At 42.4% G+C, this 17,449-nt stretch overlaps 1 protein-coding gene across 1 annotated transcript in view; it reads left to right on the forward strand.

Moving 5' to 3' along the window:
- Nucleotides 1–2,407: 2,407 nt before the first annotated feature.
- The window catches only part of FAT4 (FAT atypical cadherin 4), a 176,446-nt gene continuing 161,404 nt past the window's right edge, over nucleotides 2,408–17,449 (forward strand). The window contains exon 1 of the mRNA XM_077770904.1: nucleotides 2,408–7,582. Coding sequence (XP_077627030.1) covers nucleotides 2,408–7,582 — 5,175 coding nt within the window. The remainder of the gene's footprint in view (nucleotides 7,583–17,449) is intronic.

Consider the following 17,449-nt stretch of genomic DNA (forward strand, 5'->3'; position numbering starts at 1 on the left):
AAGCAAGAAAGCAGGCAACTAAAGACGTCAGGCTGACAGAACAGCAGAGGGCAGTATTTACTCATAGCTGAATCCTGTCAGGGCTCAGAAAAGTTTTAAATTTGGTGGGGTCACTGTGGCAGAAACATATGACATATGCCCTACATTTACATTCCTTGGCTTAAATTCGTATTTTCTCTATGGTTTCCCTCAAAGGAGAAAGAATACTCACCTGGTGAGCAGTCACTTTGCTTTTTTAATGAAGCAAGGCATGCTGCCACAAAAATTAGCTACAATAGATAGCAGAGGAATCAATCGGAGTGCAGTGTATGTGGCACGTGGACATTCTGAAAAGTTTGATTTCATTCTCTTTATTTCTATTTTTTCATATCTATCCTTTTCCCAGACAAAAAGAAAGAAAAAAAAAACGGAAGGAAACAAAAGTTCATCAGGATTCCTTTGGTTACAAAATGTCAAGGGGAAAATACTCCAACAAAGATCAAAATTCCAAACTTTGCAACAGGAAAAGATCTCCATCTTTCCAAAGGGCTATCATTGTTATTGTTGAAACTGTAAGGTTTAGCTACTGGCACCTGGGATCCATTTGGGAAGGGAAACAAAACAAACACTGAGTTCCCTTGGCTTTTCCTATAGGAAGTCCAAAGTGCGATTGGTACGAAGGCCTTGGTGCCCCCTCGTCACCTGGAAAGGAGGGGAGGGGGCCAGCGGGTGCAAGGTTAGGGTTTGGCTCGCCCTGGACTTCAGGGAGCTCGTTCTGTGGACAGAGGAAAAACGGGGACGTCTTGGTTTGGCTTCTGTGGGGTCACATTGTACAGCAGCTCTCTCCCTCCCATCGACAGAGAGGAGGCAGGAAATGGTTAAAGCAAATCTGCACTGTGCATTCCCAGACAGGCTTTGCTTAATCCTTCCTCCCCGCTCTAACAGACCCTCACCCCCCGCCTTTCTTTTATTTCTCTCGACCCCCTTACCCCTGAATTATTACTAGCATAACAACCTAACGGTCTTCCCTCAGCCCCCGCCGCTAAAGTTATTTATCTGCAAAGCTGACCCCACCCCCATCTATCCCGCGGCAGCTTTTTGCTGTTATTGCTCTGACGCCGGCCAAGATTTAACCAAAAAGAAAGGAAAAAAAAAATATCCCCCCCTCTCAGCGCCTCCGACTCGCCGGGCTCCCACACCCGACCGCCTACAGTCCTCCGGGAGGCTGGAGTGATTAGCATCCTGAGAAGCCAGTCGGAGGCCCCAGAGCCGGAGAGCGCCCGCGGTAGGAGTGCCGGGCGGGGCTGCCGGCGCTCCGGCCCAATGGGGCTGGGGGGAGGGAGGGGCCGTAGGTGACAGCACCGCGAGCCAGGGGGCGTCGGGGCGAGCTAAAGTGCGGGATCAATGAGCGCCGAGCAAAGTTTCGGAGCGCCGCTCCAGCTCGCGGTCGGCCCTCCCCCTCTGTTTGTGTTTCAGCGACGGTCGCTGCGTGCGTGCGTGTGTGTGTGTGCGTGTGTGTGTGTGCGTGTGTGTGTGTGCGCGCAGCGNACGGGGGCAGGGGCGAGGCGCGCTAGAGTGGGCTTCTGACCGGGGCCGCCGGAGAACCGATCCCCCTGGCATGGTGAGGGGAGGGGACCCGGGGGCCGCGCGCTGTTCCTGCCGGACCCCTGCGAGGCCCAGAAGAAAGGGGAACGGACCTACGCTCGATTTGGATGTACAAATAATGAGTGGNGAACGCAGTCTCCGCTGCCGGCGCGCAGACGCAGGCGCGGGGGCCGAAGCGGCCACGGGCGCAGCCCTGTCGGAGGGGCCTTGCAGCCTTGCTGTTGAGGAGTGGGGACTCCCGGAAACCCCTCGTCTCCAGCTTTGGGGCAAGGAATTCGATAATCTCCCGGTGCCCCACCGCCCCCTCCCCCGTGCGCAATTGTTCTTTCCACCCATCGCTACCGCTACCGACGTTTGTTCTTCCCTCTTCAGTTTCTGCGCCCTGGGTAAGTTCTAAAGTTTCTGAAGACAATTGTTTGCCATGATTCCTCATATACCTTGAATAGAGGCAACCCCTCCCGATCCACATCCGTACCCGGGCGAAAGCGCTCAGACTGTCTGGATTCAAAAACAAAGTGAAAGGCGGGGGACCATGTAGGACGTTTGGGAAACTTTTTCTGGGAATTCATCAGCGCCCTGGAGCGCCCCGCGGAATGCTTCGCCGCTCTTGGTCCGGGCGTGTCGCCCGTCCTGCAAGTCCACATGGCTACCTGGAGCCTCTCTCCGACGCGGTTTGCTTCTGCTGGGCTGGAGGGTCTTTGAAATAGCAGAGCACTCAGAGCCATTGACTGCAGCGCTTGCTGGGGCTACTTAATCCCCGCTAGTATTCTTTTAGCTTCATTTCTTCCTTTTCCTTATCACACCGTTCCAGGGAGCCAGGACCATGGACTTGGCAGCAGTCGGGGCTCCTGGGCGCCCGTGGCTGCGGCTGCCCACTCGCTCGGTCTTTCAGCTCCTCAGGCTCCTTTGGCTACTGTCCCAGCTCCCCGGGCCGGCCCGGGTCAGCGGGGCCGAGCAGCGCCAGGTGTTCCAGGTGCTGGAGGAGCAACCTCCTGGCACGCTGGTGGGCACCATCCAGACGCGCCCCGGTTTCACCTACCGGCTCAGCGAAAGCCACGCCCTGTTTGCCATAAACAGTAGCACCGGGGCCCTCTACACCACCGCCACCATCGACCGCGAGAGCTTGCCCAGCGACGTGATCAATCTGGTGGTCCTCTCCAGCTCGCCCACCTACCCCACCGAGGTGCGCGTGCTGGTGCGGGACCTCAACGACAACGCGCCGGTCTTCCCCGACCCCTCCATCGTGGTCACGTTCAAGGAGGACAGCAGCAGCGGGCGCCAAGTCATCTTGGATACGGCCACCGACTCGGACATCGGCTCCAACGGCGTGGACCATCGCTCTTACCGCATCATCCGGGGCAACGAGGCGGGGCGCTTCCGCCTGGACATCACCCTGAACCCGAGCGGCGAGGGTGCGTTTCTGCATCTGGTGTCCAAGGGCGGGCTGGACCGCGAGGCCACCCCGCAGTACCAGCTCTTGGTGGAAGTGGAGGACAAGGGCGAGCCGAAGCGGCGGGGCTACCTCCAGGTAAACGTGACTGTGCAAGACATAAACGACAACCCCCCAGTGTTTGGCAGTTCCCACTACCAGGCGGGGGTGCCTGAGGACGCGGCCGTGGGCTCCAGCGTCCTCCAGGTGGCGGCGGCGGACGCGGACGAGGGCACCAACGCGGACATCCGCTACCGGCTGCAGGACGAGGGAACTCCCTTCCAAATGGACCCCGAAACGGGGCTTATCACGGTGCGGGAGCCCCTGGACTTCGAGGCCAGGCGCCAGTACTCGCTTACCGTGCAAGCTATGGACCGAGGCGTGCCTTCCCTCACCGGGCGTGCCGAGGCGCTCATTCAGCTGCTGGACGTCAACGACAACGACCCCGTGGTGAAATTCCGCTACTTCCCTGCCACCTCGCGCTACGCCTCGGTAGATGAGAACGCTCAGGTGGGCACCGTGGTGGCTCTGCTCACCGTGACGGACGCAGACTCGCCCGCGGCCAACGGGAATATTTCTGTGCAGATTCTAGGGGGCAACGAGCAGCGCCACTTTGAGGTACAGAGCAGCAAAGTGCCCAACCTGAGCCTCATCAAAGTGGCCAGCGCCCTAGACCGAGAGCGCATCCCTTCTTACAACCTAACAGTTTCTGTCTCAGATAACTACGGGGCGCCCCCTGGCGCAGCGGTCCAGGCGCGTTCTTCTGTGGCAAGCCTGGTGATTTTCGTAAATGACATCAATGACCACCCTCCTGTCTTTGCGCAGCAAGTGTACCGAGTGAACCTGAGCGAGGAGGCGCCCCCGGGAAGCTATGTGAGTGGAGTATCTGCCACTGATGGAGACTCTGGTCTCAATGCTAATCTGCGTTACAGCATCGTCTCTGGCAACGGACTAGGTTGGTTCCATATCAGTGAGCATAGCGGCCTGGTGACCACTGGGGTTGCTGGGGGCTTGGACCGTGAACTTGCTTCCCAGATTGTGCTGAATATCAGTGCTCGGGACCAGGGGGTTCACCCCAAGTTTTCCTATGCCCAGCTTGTAGTGACTCTCCTGGATGTGAATGATGAAAAGCCAGCATTTAGCCAGCCAGAAGGGTATGATGTGTCTGTGGTTGAGAATGCCCCAACAGGGACAGAGCTACTGGTGCTCAAGGCAACCGATGGGGACCTGGGTGACAATGGGACAGTGCGCTTCTCCCTGCAAGAGGCCGAGACTGACCAGAGATCCTTCCGCCTGGATCCCGTGTCTGGGAGGTTGAGCACTATCGCCTCCTTGGACAGAGAGGAGCAGGCTTCCTACTCCCTATTGGTCCTGGCCACGGATCTGGGCTCCCCTCCCCAGTCATCAATGGCTCGCATAAATGTGAGTCTCCTGGATATGAATGACAACAGCCCCGTGTTTTACCCAGTCCAGTACTTTGCTCATATTCAGGAGAATGAGCCTGGAGGAAGTTACATCACTACAGTGTCTGCCACTGACCCAGACTTGGGTCTCAATGGAACTATCAAATATAGTATATCAGCTGGAGACAGGTCTCGGTTTCAAGTTAATGCTCAGAGTGGGGTTATATCTACAAGAATGGCCCTAGACAGAGAAGAAAAAACAGCTTACCAGTTGCAAATAGTGGCTACTGATGGTGGCAATTTGCAGTCTCCCAACCAGGCAATAGTAACCATCACTGTATTGGACACTCAAGACAACCCACCTGTATTCAGCCAGGCTGCCTACAGCTTCGTGGTCTTTGAGAATGTGGCTCTGGGATATCATGTGGGTAGTGTGTCTGCATCTACCATGGATCTCAATTCCAACATCAGTTATCTCATTACTACTGGGGATCAAAAAGGTATGTTTGCTATCAACCAGGTCACTGGGCAGCTTACCACAGCAAGTGTGATTGACAGAGAAGAGCAATCCTTTTATCAGCTGAAAGTAGTGGCCAGTGGGGGCACAGTGACTGGAGACACTATGGTTAATATAACAGTTAAGGATTTGAATGACAACTCTCCCCATTTCCTCCAGGCAGTAGAGAGTGTAAACGTGGTGGAGAATTGGCAGGCAGGTCACAGCATTTTCCAAGCCAAAGCTGTGGACCCTGATGAAGGTGTCAATGGCATGGTACTCTATAGCCTGAAGCAAAACCCCAAGAACCTGTTTACTATCAATGAAAAGAATGGTAATATTAGTCTGCTGGGGCCCCTGGATGTCCATGCTGGTTCCTACCAAATAGAGATCTTGGCATCTGATATGGGTGTTCCACAGCTGTCTTCTAGCTTCATCTTAACAGTTTACGTGCATGATGTAAATGACAACCCACCCGTGTTTGACCAACTCTCTTATGAGGTCACCCTTTCTGAGTCAGAACCTGTGAATTCTCGATTTTTTAAAGTGCAAGCTTTTGATAAGGATTCAGGAGCAAATGGTGAAATTGCATACAGCATTGCTGAAGGAAATACGGGGGATGCTTTTGGCATATTCCCAGATGGTCAATTGTATATAAAGAGTGAACTGGACCGTGAACTTCAAGACAGATATGTTTTACTGGTTGTTGCTTCTGACAGAGCAGTGGAACCCCTTAGTGCTACTGTGAATGTTACTGTAATTTTAGAAGATGTAAATGATAACAGACCTCTTTTTAACAGTACCAATTACACATTTTATTTTGAAGAGGAACAGAGAGCCGGGTCATTTGTGGGCAAAGTAAATGCTATAGATAAAGACTTTGGGCCAAATGGAGAAGTAAGGTATTCTTTTGAAATGGTGCAGCCAGATTTTGAGTTGCATGCTATTAGTGGGGAAATTACCAATACTCGTCAGTTTGACAGGGAGTCTCTCATGAGGCAGAGAGGGACTGCAGTGTTTAGCTTTACAGTCATTGCAACAGATCAGGGGCTCCCTCAGCCTCTCAAGGATCAGGCTACAGTACATGTTTACATGAAGGATATAAATGATAACGCTCCCAAATTTTTAAAAGACTTTTACCAAGCTACAATATCAGAGTCAGCAGCCAACCTGACACAAGTTTTAAGAGTATCTGCCTCAGATGTTGATGAAGGTAATAATGGACTCATTCATTACTCTGTAATGAAAGGGAATGAAGAAAGACAATTTGCTATAGACAGTACCTCTGGTCAGGTGACACTAATTGGCAAATTAGACTACGAAGCAACACCTGCCTATTCCCTTGTAATTCAAGCAGTGGATTCAGGTGCAATCTCCCTCAATTCAACCTGTACCTTAAATATTGATGTTTTAGATGAAAATGACAATACCCCTTCTTTCCCTAAATCAACACTACTTGTTGATGTTTTGGAAAACATGAGAATTGGTGAACTCGTGTCCTCTGTTACTGCAACCGATTCAGATTCAGGTGACAATGCTGATTTACATTATAGTATTACTGGAACTAACAACCATGGAACTTTTAGCATTAGCCCAAACACTGGGAGTATTTTTCTTGCCAAAAAATTGGACTTTGAAACACAGTCTTTGTACAAATTAAATATAACAGCAAAAGACCAAGGAAGGCCTCCTCGTTCATCTACCATGTCAGTGGTTATACATGTGAGGGACTTTAATGACAATCCTCCCAGCTTTCCTCCCGGGGATATTTTCAAGTCTATTGTTGAGAACATTCCCATTGGAACGTCTGTCATTTCAGTGACTGCACATGACCCTGATGCCGACATTAATGGGCAACTATCCTATACAATCATTCAACAGATGCCCAGGGGCAACCACTTCGGCATAGATGAAGTCAAAGGCACTATATATACTAATGCTGAAATAGATCGGGAATTTGCTAATCTCTTTGAGTTAACTGTGAAAGCCAATGATCAAGCTGTGCCTATAGAAACTAGACGGTATGCTTTGAAAAACGTCACCATTTTGGTCACAGATCTCAATGACAACGTCCCAATGTTTATATCACAAAATGCCCTTGCTGCAGACCCTTCCGCTGTGATTGGTTCTGTCCTGACAACAATAATGGCTGCGGACCCAGATGAAGGGGCTAATGGAGAAGTGGAATATGAGATCATCAATGGGGACACAGACACCTTCATCGTGGATCGTTATAGTGGAGACTTGAGAGTGGCTTCAGCCCTGGTGCCTTCACAGCTGATCTATAATCTCATAGTTTCAGCAACAGACCTTGGCCCTGAAAGGAGGAAATCAACCACTGAATTGACCATCATTCTTCAGGGCCTTGATGGACCTGTTTTTACTCAACCTAAATATATAACTATTCTGAAGGAAGGTGAACCCATTGGTACCAATGTAATATCAATAGAAGCAGCTAGCCCTAGAGGGTCTGAGGCCCCAGTGGAGTATTATATTGTTTCAGTTCGTTGTGAAGAAAAAACTGTTGGACGTCTTTTTACTATTGGACGACAAACTGGCATAATTCAGACTGCAGCCATTCTGGACCGGGAGCAAGGAGCATGCCTTTACCTGGTGGATGTTTATGCCATAGAAAAGTCAACTGCTTTTCCCAGAACTCAGAGAGCAGAGGTAATGATTTTGTAGTCATTTATGAACTATTTGTTGATGTGTTTTTTAGAAAGATCGTTCTCTTTCTGTTTATTTTCTATAATTATTTACCTTCATTGTTGATTGCTGGCAGGAGCATATAAAATGTTCTGTCATTAATATTACCTTCATATAATGTACCTTCACTAATATTACTGGCAGGAGCATATAAAATGTTCTGTCACAAAAACTAACAAGAATCACATGAAATTTAGCTTTAATCCTGGTCAAAACCAAAAAGTTAACAGTTTTTATTTCATACTTTACCTCTTAGCAATCATATGTATAAGGCTAGGGAGAAATCTAGCCGTTTCAGAAGTGAAAAAAAATCCATTCATCTAAGTTAAATCAGTGCACTAATGAGACACCTCTCAGTGAGGAAATCTAATAGAGAATGAGCAATCTCAGGATTAAATTTCTATTCCAAAATGAAGAAGTTTGATAGAAATCAGCATTGTAAGCATAGGTTTTGGGAGGGGTGGTAATGCAAACACAGTACAGACGGGCAGTTTACATCAGGACAGTATTAACTTTCACATCCTCAGCAGTCTTGGCAGCTTCTTTATAGACAGTGACTAATTTTCATGTGCTGAGCCAAGTTTGGGGAGATTCCTGATTTCATCTGCTTTTACAGTGGAGGCACTATCTTCTGACTTAGGGTAATCCTTTCTCTTCCCTCTTGAATGAAAGCGTGTAATGTGCTGTGACTTATCAGAGATTAGAAGGTGCTTCTTGATACAAATCTGTGTTCAGCGCTATGGTATAGACACACGCGGTTCTGTCTGCTGATGGGTAAGAAGTTAGGGTTTCTGGCATATGCCAAAGCAATTCTAAGCTTGGCCTTCCTGGAGTGTGTTTTAGGCTACTACCTCTATGTATTTTAATCTAAACTAGTTCCAAAGTTGTTTTGATAAGCAACTAGAAATCACACAACTATCCTCTGGAAAGCTCTTGTTTGCTGTTTTCTACGTTTCTTCTCTTTCTCCACTCCCCTCGAAGACATTCTAATGTCACGCAGCCAAAAACACAAAATATCAAGTGTGGTTTGTGATACTTGGCAGTAACCCAGACACAACATACTAGTGAAATTGAGGCTTACGTATTTGTTTCCTTGCTTTCTTTTTTTGGGGGGGAGGGAGAAGGTGAAGGGTTTTCTTCATTTAAGATGTTCTTTTATTATTATCTTTTTAATCCCTTGTGACTTTTTTTTTTAAACAGCTAGCTGTATCTATTCTGCACATAGAGCAGCGTTCATGGCCTAGAGGATATTGGAAATATAATTAGAGATATAATTCTTAATAGAGATATAATTCTTAGAGATATAATTCTAAGTGCAATTCAGTTTTATCTTATATACGTAGCCCTGAAGGGACTTCTAACCCAAATGTCCTCTTTTTACCTAATTAGCTTTTTAAAGATCTTAACATGTGTCTTACATGGTGAGCTATTTGGTTCAACTTAGGCCATGATTTACATGTAATTTTATATTGATTTCAGGTCATCCCTCACATTAACTCACCCTCTATTTCTACCTTCATTCTCTGATATTACTTATTAGGTAAAGAGATTTAAGTAGTTTGAAAACTGAAATATTTATTCAAGATGGGCAATTAAGTCATTTTAGACTTTAACTTATCAAACTATAAAACAAATTATGTTACTAGTTGTTGTTTGCTTCAGTGCATTACAGTTTAATAGAACAACATGGAGAATGAAAATAAATGCTCACTGGTACCATTAGATTTGTCTTGTTATTTGCTCATTAAATATGCAAAGATTGGGTTAGGTTAAGTTTATTAAATAGTGTTGTCTCTGCAATAGGCATGAGAATTAAAAAGTAATAATTATTAGTCATTTTGCTAGTAATAGGAAATAGTATGTCTGTTGCTTTTTAAATATCAAATAACACCAATATAAAAATATATACATATTTACTGCACCCTATTTATTTAAAAAATCTGAGGATAACTCATTATGGTGATTTTTTAGAAGAAAAAAAATTGTCAGTGTATTTTCTGTGAACTAAAGTGCTGAAATTGTAAACCAAGTTTGAGTTTCCAAAGCTCCAACCACTCCTATAATTAAAAGCAAATGTGTTTCTCCAAAGAATATTGAAAGCAGTAGTTGGAAGCTAGAATTTCATATTATTATTGGTTGTATCATTCAAGTATATACAATAAAGTTCTTTTTTCCTTCTGGTCAATTAATTTCCTATGATTGTGCAAAAATAAGTTATAAGTTACCTCTGGTTATCAGAGATGATTTTTCAGTTGTTTGTTTTCAAGTGCAAACTTTGCTTGAATACATTAAAAAAAAATTCAGGTGCACTGATAGGAGTCTGGGTTACTTACTCAGGTTTCTGGCTAGAGTCATGGCTGATCACATTCCACTGGCAAGCAGAGGGTCAGTGGGTAAAAGAGAAATGATTTAATCTGCATTCTTTTTTAATCTCTGACAATTGTGGAGAGAGGTTAGGGACTTTGGCTCCGATATTGTTCATTCCAGAGATCTTTCCAGTTGTATACCTTCACTTACCCTACTTTTGATATCTAAAACTTTGGTATGAGTAGGAATCTTTCAAGAATGGCTTCTGAGTCGCAGATCAAGGTTTATTATACTTTTGGGTCTTAGTATTCTTAGAAAAGTCTTGATTATGTTAGAGCAACTAATATAAAATTTGTACTGTTTTTCTAATATCAACAAAAAATAGGGATGTAGTACTTTAATAAACATTCCTTTTTCAATACATATGGTATGGAAACACGCAACTTAGGGACTTGGTTGGTCCTCAGCAAAGTCAGAGGTTTTGTTTCATTGATTTTTGTTATCTCAGAGTCTAGTATATACCTGAGGTATAGTAGGTGCTCAGTACATGTTTGTTAAATGAGATCAAGAAGAGTTAAGACCAGAACATGGTTTCTTATGCTTCAGAAATAACCTGACAGAAAGAAACTGGGGAAATGGAGGAAGTTAGTAAACTTGATTTTGATCATGAATTGAACTGAGAACATAAGGACACATCAAGCATCCCTGTTCTACAGTGAATTGAGAATTGTTAGAAAACTCAAAGAGGAAAGGGAACCTTAATGGGTGGTCTCACATGGAACTTAAGGTTTAAATGGAAGGGCATACTATATATGTGTCCAGCTCAGAGTTCTCAAGTTTTTTGGTCTCAGGACCCCTTTATTCTCTTAGAAATTGTCAAAGACATTATAGGGCTTTTGTTTAGGTGTGTCTTATCTGTTGATATTTGTCATTTTGAACATTAAGCCTGAGAAAAAAAATTAATATTTATTAGTTTGTTTAAAAATCAGGTTAAACTCATATTTTTATTTTATTAAAAATATTTTCCAAACTTAAAAAGATCATGAAAAAAGAGACATTATTTTATATTTTCACAAATTCTTTTAATATCTGGCTCAAGAGAACACAGCTGGATTCTCAAATCTTCTCATTCGTTCTATTGCATTAGATTGTTCTGATGAGAGTATGTGAAAAGAATTCATCCTCACTCAGATCTATGGAGTTGGATAAGGGGGACATATGTTGTTATTTTCAGATGATTGTCAATTTTCTTTTGATACTACACCAGAACTCCACAAGTGGCAGTTTCTTAAAACTTGCTTGCAGCGTGGACTCTGGAACCCTCTTAGTGAACTTTTCATACTTGGTTACATAAAAATACCTTTTCCCACCATGCGTTTTTAGTGGCTCTTTCATAGCTATGCATGACCTAGAAACATCAGGAATTGATCATTTGGAAACTATTGGTATAAATGGTAAGAATCTTATCAAAAATATATTTAAATATATATGGAGTTTCAACTTCCTGCCAATGCTTACAAGTTTTTCAAAAGTTGAATTTTTACTTGAAAGCTCAAATTTTACTATCGCCAACTTATATTATTGTTTTCCTTGAGGTGTCAGGTTCCCTTTGTTCATCCACTAATGACCAAATGTCTGCCACGTATCCAGGTCTAAAAATGTATAGTTTCCCTGTCACTTGTTCTTTCAAGCAAAAATTGTATTCCATAAATAGATCAGGTAGCTAGCTTGCAGTTCATCCCATGCGTGCTTTTCTTTGAGACAACTCCAGCACTTAGGTACAGATTCATGTTTCCTTGTGCACATTCTACTATTTGTCACACAAAATGTTGAAAACACATGGAGTTTCGATGGCCTGGATTTAATACATTTAATAATTTTGCTACTTCTTCAAAAATGTTTCTTTCATGTATGGGTGAAACTGGCATTGCATGTTTACTGTCAGTGCCTCGCAGTGAAGAATACAATAGCTGCTAGAATACTTTAGAGCTACTGCTTTAATTTGTGATAAGGCACCAGCGGTTTTACCCATCATTGCTTTTGCACCTCTAGTATACATGTCAATACAGAGAAAAAGGCAGGCACTGTTTTGCATTATTATGAAGACAGTTGTGATTTCCCAGGCCTCTTTCCTGGGTTTCTGGTATGCCTCAAGCTCCATGTTGCACCAAGGGAGAAAGAACCATTGGTCTAAGTAATGAGATTTTTACATTTCCGTTTAACAAAGGCCACTGGAAATAGTCTATTAAGAATATGTTTAGGATATCAGGTGAATGGACTATGACATTAACGATTAGAAATGAGTTTCAGCAGTTGGATACTTTATTTAATTTTTTAATTAATGAAATTAATGTATCTATTATTGGATAAATTAATTTTTTTTCACAATGAACACCATCTAGGTTTCTAAGAGAAATGATGGGCTGAAGACCAAGTTTAGAAATGATTATTTTAGGGCACCTGGGTGGTTCAGTCAGTTAAGTGTCTGACTCTTGATTTTGGTTCAGGTCATGATCTCACTGTTTGTGAGATCCAGCCCCATGTCAGGCTTCATGCTGATAGTGAGGAGCCTGCCTGTGATTCTCTCTCTCTCCTTCTATTTCTGCCCCTCCCCTGCTCACGATCTTTCTTTCGCTCTCTCTCAAAGTAAATAAATAAGCTTAAGAAAAAAAGAAATGGTTGTCTTCTAGTGGGTTTAGAATCAGAGTTAGTGAACCTTAGATTAAATGTTTATATATCTTGTGTATCATCCCTCAAAGGGAAAATGTAAGCAACACAACTGGGTAAATAATAATATTAAAGTAATAATAATAATAATATAATANCGTGCTTTGATATTTTATTATTTGGGCCTCATAACACTGGGAATATCATTCTCAATTCACAGCTATGGAAACAGTCTCAGGAAAATTAAATAATTTGCTTTAATTCAGATAGATAGAAAGCAAAATCACATCAGGACTTGCATAAGTCCATTCTTTATACTCATATCTACTATTCTGTAAAGCCAGGGCAATCTGTGGGTTTAGTTAAAAGAAGGGCCCTTTACTTTGTAGATATGAGCATGTGGATATATGTTTTTAATAATCTGGTTTTCATGACCTTATTTATTGTTAAACAGTTTTTGAAAAGTAGTATTGTATGTTGTCTGAACTAAGGGAAACATGCTTTTCGCCTGCTTTAATCACAGCCATCGGCAGGTGCTGTATGTTTTAATTGGGCAGTTAGTGGTGGCAGCAAGCCCAAATCGGGACATGTGGAAGTGCTTCTGGAGCTGGGAGGAAGGGTCAGAATATGAGAGGCGACTTGGAGACAAATGAAGGGCACAGGTATCGGTAGTGCCTCTCCTCATCCACAGTACTGTACAGTTTGGAAGTAGTTGCTGTAATTTATGAAGGTGGAGAATCCAATTTGGGGTTAACAGATGATAAATCTTACTCTTCTAGGGAATGTGATGAAGTTGGGGTGGATGGATTAGAAGGAGGAAAACATTTTATTGCTTTTTCTGCTTTTGATCTCCAGAGCGTTCTTTAAAAAAAACAACTGTGATTGTTTTCTGATTTTATTTTTTTCTTACTGATATGCTTTTAAGTTTATTAAACAAGATATTGTGATTAAATTTTCAACACATGGACACATGTGTATTACAAACAGGACTACTCGTGGCCAGCTAAGCTCATGCTCCATATTTGTAAATGGCTTCAGGATGCTTGATTTGGTCTCTCTTTTTGGTGATAGACTTCCATAGACATAATTTATCTTCTGATTAATTTATTTTTTTTTGCTTTTATTAAACCCAAATCATTTTAATTCCTTTTTGTTCCAATAGATTTTGAGGCGACTACTCTAAGAATATTTTGGAAAAGTATTTATGTACTTAGCATTGTGTGGAGTCCATTTTTCATCGCATTGTCTACAGCTTGCACTTTGTCATCATTACAATGAAAAACTGCTGAGGAACCTCATTAGTTGTGATGGACTGTTGAATTAGTGACTATAAAGGATTCCACAGGCCCCAAGGTGGGTCCTCTATTCCAAGAATTAATAAATCTAAAGTTCAGCTTTTTATAATAACCATGAAAGTAGGTAGTATTCGGAATTAGAAGCTTGTGAGTAGAAATAGGAAAAGGACAACTGGCAAATGACTTGGCCCAAGATGAATTTAAAAGTCCTTTACAGTGTCCTCAATATAAAATATGGCAAATACCTTCTAATACTTTCAGACTTTAAACAGTCTCTGACACCAGTGTCCAATTTTAGTAGATCACATAAGGAAGAGAGAGTATAAGGAATGGAGACAAATGAAAACATTTTATTAGGCAAATATTCTTTATAAAATACACACAAATAATATAGTCTATATTACTCATATATATAATACATATGAGTATGTAGGCAGCTATAACACAAGACTGTTGGATTTTCCCTGGTGTTAAGATCCTGAGACAAATGGGACAATAAGTCATGAGGAAGAAATATGATCTAATTGGCAGATAATTTATATGTGGCAATCAAGAGCTGACTATAGGTACACAGCCTTTTACAATTTCCAGACAGATACCCATATTTAAGAAACAATGAGTGAGTAAAAATTAGAATTCAAGGAACAATTAAAGAACACTAATTGAAGAACATTTACAAACCCTGTTTGTCAACTGGCAGTTGGGAACCGACAGGGTTATTACTGATTCTTTGTTTCAGATTATTTGATATTTCTCTGAAATGTTTTGCCATTTATAGATTCTAACATAGGTAACATGCTTACATTATGTTAGACAGTGGTAAGCACTGGGCATTGTCTTGCCTTCACAATATTCTTGAAGATACATATGACAACATCTCATCATTTGACAAATGACAATACTGAGGCTAGGGGAGGTTAAGTTTATGGAGCTGGTTGACAGTGAAAGCAGGATTTGAACCCAGCAGCCTAACTCCACACCACTGAGGAACACTGTGTATTATAAGAGTGGTTGATACTTTCTATAGTCTCATCCATACAATATTTACTGTGTAAAAAGTTGTTTTTATAGTTTGATATTGCTTCATACAGGTGGCTGAAGAAATACAGGGTAAATTTATTTATTTATTTATTTATTTTAAAACATGGTTTTTTATTTATTTTAATATTTTTTTAAATTTATTTCTAGGAGAGAGAGAGAGAGAGAGACAGCGTGAGCAGGGGAGGGTCAGAGAGAGAGGGAGACACAGACTGAAACAGGCTCCAGGCTCTGAGCTGGCTGTCAGCACAGAGCCCCACGCGGGGCTCGAACCCACGAACCGCGAGATCATGACCTAAGCGAAAGTCGGACGCTTAACCAACTAAGCCACCCAGGCTCCCCTGGGTAAATTTAAATTTAGGTAATCATCTCGTGGTAGCATTACTTTAGTTCCCTATTACCTTTATTTTGGTTAGGCTTGAATAAATGGACTTATAATCTGTACGTTCTTGACTTTGATTTCTTAAACTTGAGGTAGGAATATATTCCCATTTTTCCAGTTACTGCCTCATTTATTTTCTTCCCTTTATAGCAAAATTTGAAAAAGTTGCCTATACCTGCTTTCTCTCTTCTTATTATCTCTTAAATTTGCCCCATCAGGCTTCACTTCTGCCACTCCAATGAAAATTGCTCTTACCAAGGCCACCATGATAGCCATGCTTCTACACCCAATAGTCAGTTCTCAGTGCTCATTGTATATATACTTCTAAATCATTGTACTGTGGATTTTTAATCCTATTTCTTGGGCCAGTTTCTTCTCAACCTTCTTACCAGCTTATCTCCATGTTCTTAAATTCTAAATGTTGTAATATCCCTTGAAACTCTTCTTATTTCAATGTACACTTATTTCCTTGAGGATCTCAATCAGTCTTATGGTTTTAAAATGCATATATACATTGATGGCTCCAAAATTTTGTTTCAACCTTATATATTTCTCTTAAATCCCATTTTTATATAACCAACCACTTGTTATGTTTTATTAGTTGCTGAATAGATATTTTAAATTAACATTTCCAAAGCTGACCTTCTGGTATCTTCCCCAATAAAAATCTATTTCACTCTTAGCCATCTCCTTCTCAAATGATAGCAATTGCAATCTTCTAATTGTTCAGGTGAAAAAAAACTTGGAATCATCTTTGACTCCTCACCACCCTACACACAATCTGTTTAGCTAATCTTGGCTCTTTTAAAAATACGTCCAGAAGGTGGATCATTTCTCATCACTTCTATACCATTACTACCTTGGCCTAGGATATTGTCATACTCTTTTTAGGTTACTGAACACATTTTTCAGTTAATTTCCAAAATCCTTTCCTACTATTCTCTTCCCTTGCTTACCTGCTTTACCCACGCTGGTGTCTTGCTATTCCCAGAACTTTCTAGGTACACACCTGCCTTGGAGCCTTTGCTCCTGACCTTTCCTTCTACATAGAACATTATTTCTTCTAGATAATTATTTGGAGAATTTCCTCACTTTTGGATAATTTTGTCTCTTCAAACCTTTGCTTATATCTCACATTCTGAGAATTAATCTTCCTTTACTAACTACTGTAGCCACCTTCACATCCTGCCTTCTCCACTTTTCATTCTTCCCCCATAGGATTCACCAGTTTCCCTTACCACTTTTTCTTATCTCCCAAATGTTAAATTTTGGAATGCCCCTGGAATCAGTTCTTGAAATTCTTCCCTTTCTAATCTACATTATTCCAATGAGAAGCTCAATCAACCTCATTACTTTCAATGATCTATCTATCTATCTATCTATGTATCTATCATCTATCTATCTACATGCATAAGTATGTGTGTGATATGTTACTGATCTATAATTTTGATTATGTGTTATCTGTCTTTTTCCCACTAGAATGAAGTTCCATAAGGAACTTCATTTATCTATCTATATTTATCTGCTATGTTTACTGATGTACCTCAAGAGACTAGAAAATTACCTGGAACTGGAACATACTAGGCACATAATGAGTTTTTGTAGAATGAATGAATGAATACATGGATACATGAATGAATGAAGGCACTGAGCTTCCTCCTTCTGGCCTTGACCTTTTCATTGAGTCTAGCAGTTAGAATGACCCTTTAAATGCAGATCAGAGGGGCCTGGATGGCTCAGTCAATTAAGCATCTGACTTGATTTTGGTTTAGGTCATGATCTCACTACTCATGAAATCAAATTCCCGCTTGGTACTATCTCCCTCTCTCTGCCCCTCTCCCACTCATGGTCTCTCTCTCTCCCTCTCTCTTTCTCAAAATAAATAAATAAACGTTAAAAAGTAAAAAATAAGTTGCAGGTCAGATCATTTCACTCATTTGCTCAAAAGCCCGTGGCTTTCCATTTCACTCAGAGTGTTAAGTCAAATCCTTATAATAATTCATAAGGCCCTATGTGACCAGCTCTTGTTGGTTACTTTGCTGACGTTTTTCTCTTGGCTCTCTGTACTGAGCTTGCTCAGCAGCCACAGTGAGGGCTCCAGGCTCCAGCCTCCGGTGCTCCCGCCTCAGTCTTTGTGCCAGC

The sequence above is a fragment of the Crocuta crocuta genome, unplaced genomic scaffold (genome assembly GCF_008692635.1).
Source record: "Crocuta crocuta isolate KB4526 unplaced genomic scaffold, BGI_CrCroc_1.0 scaffold331, whole genome shotgun sequence".
NCBI lineage: Eukaryota > Metazoa > Chordata > Mammalia > Carnivora > Hyaenidae > Crocuta > Crocuta crocuta.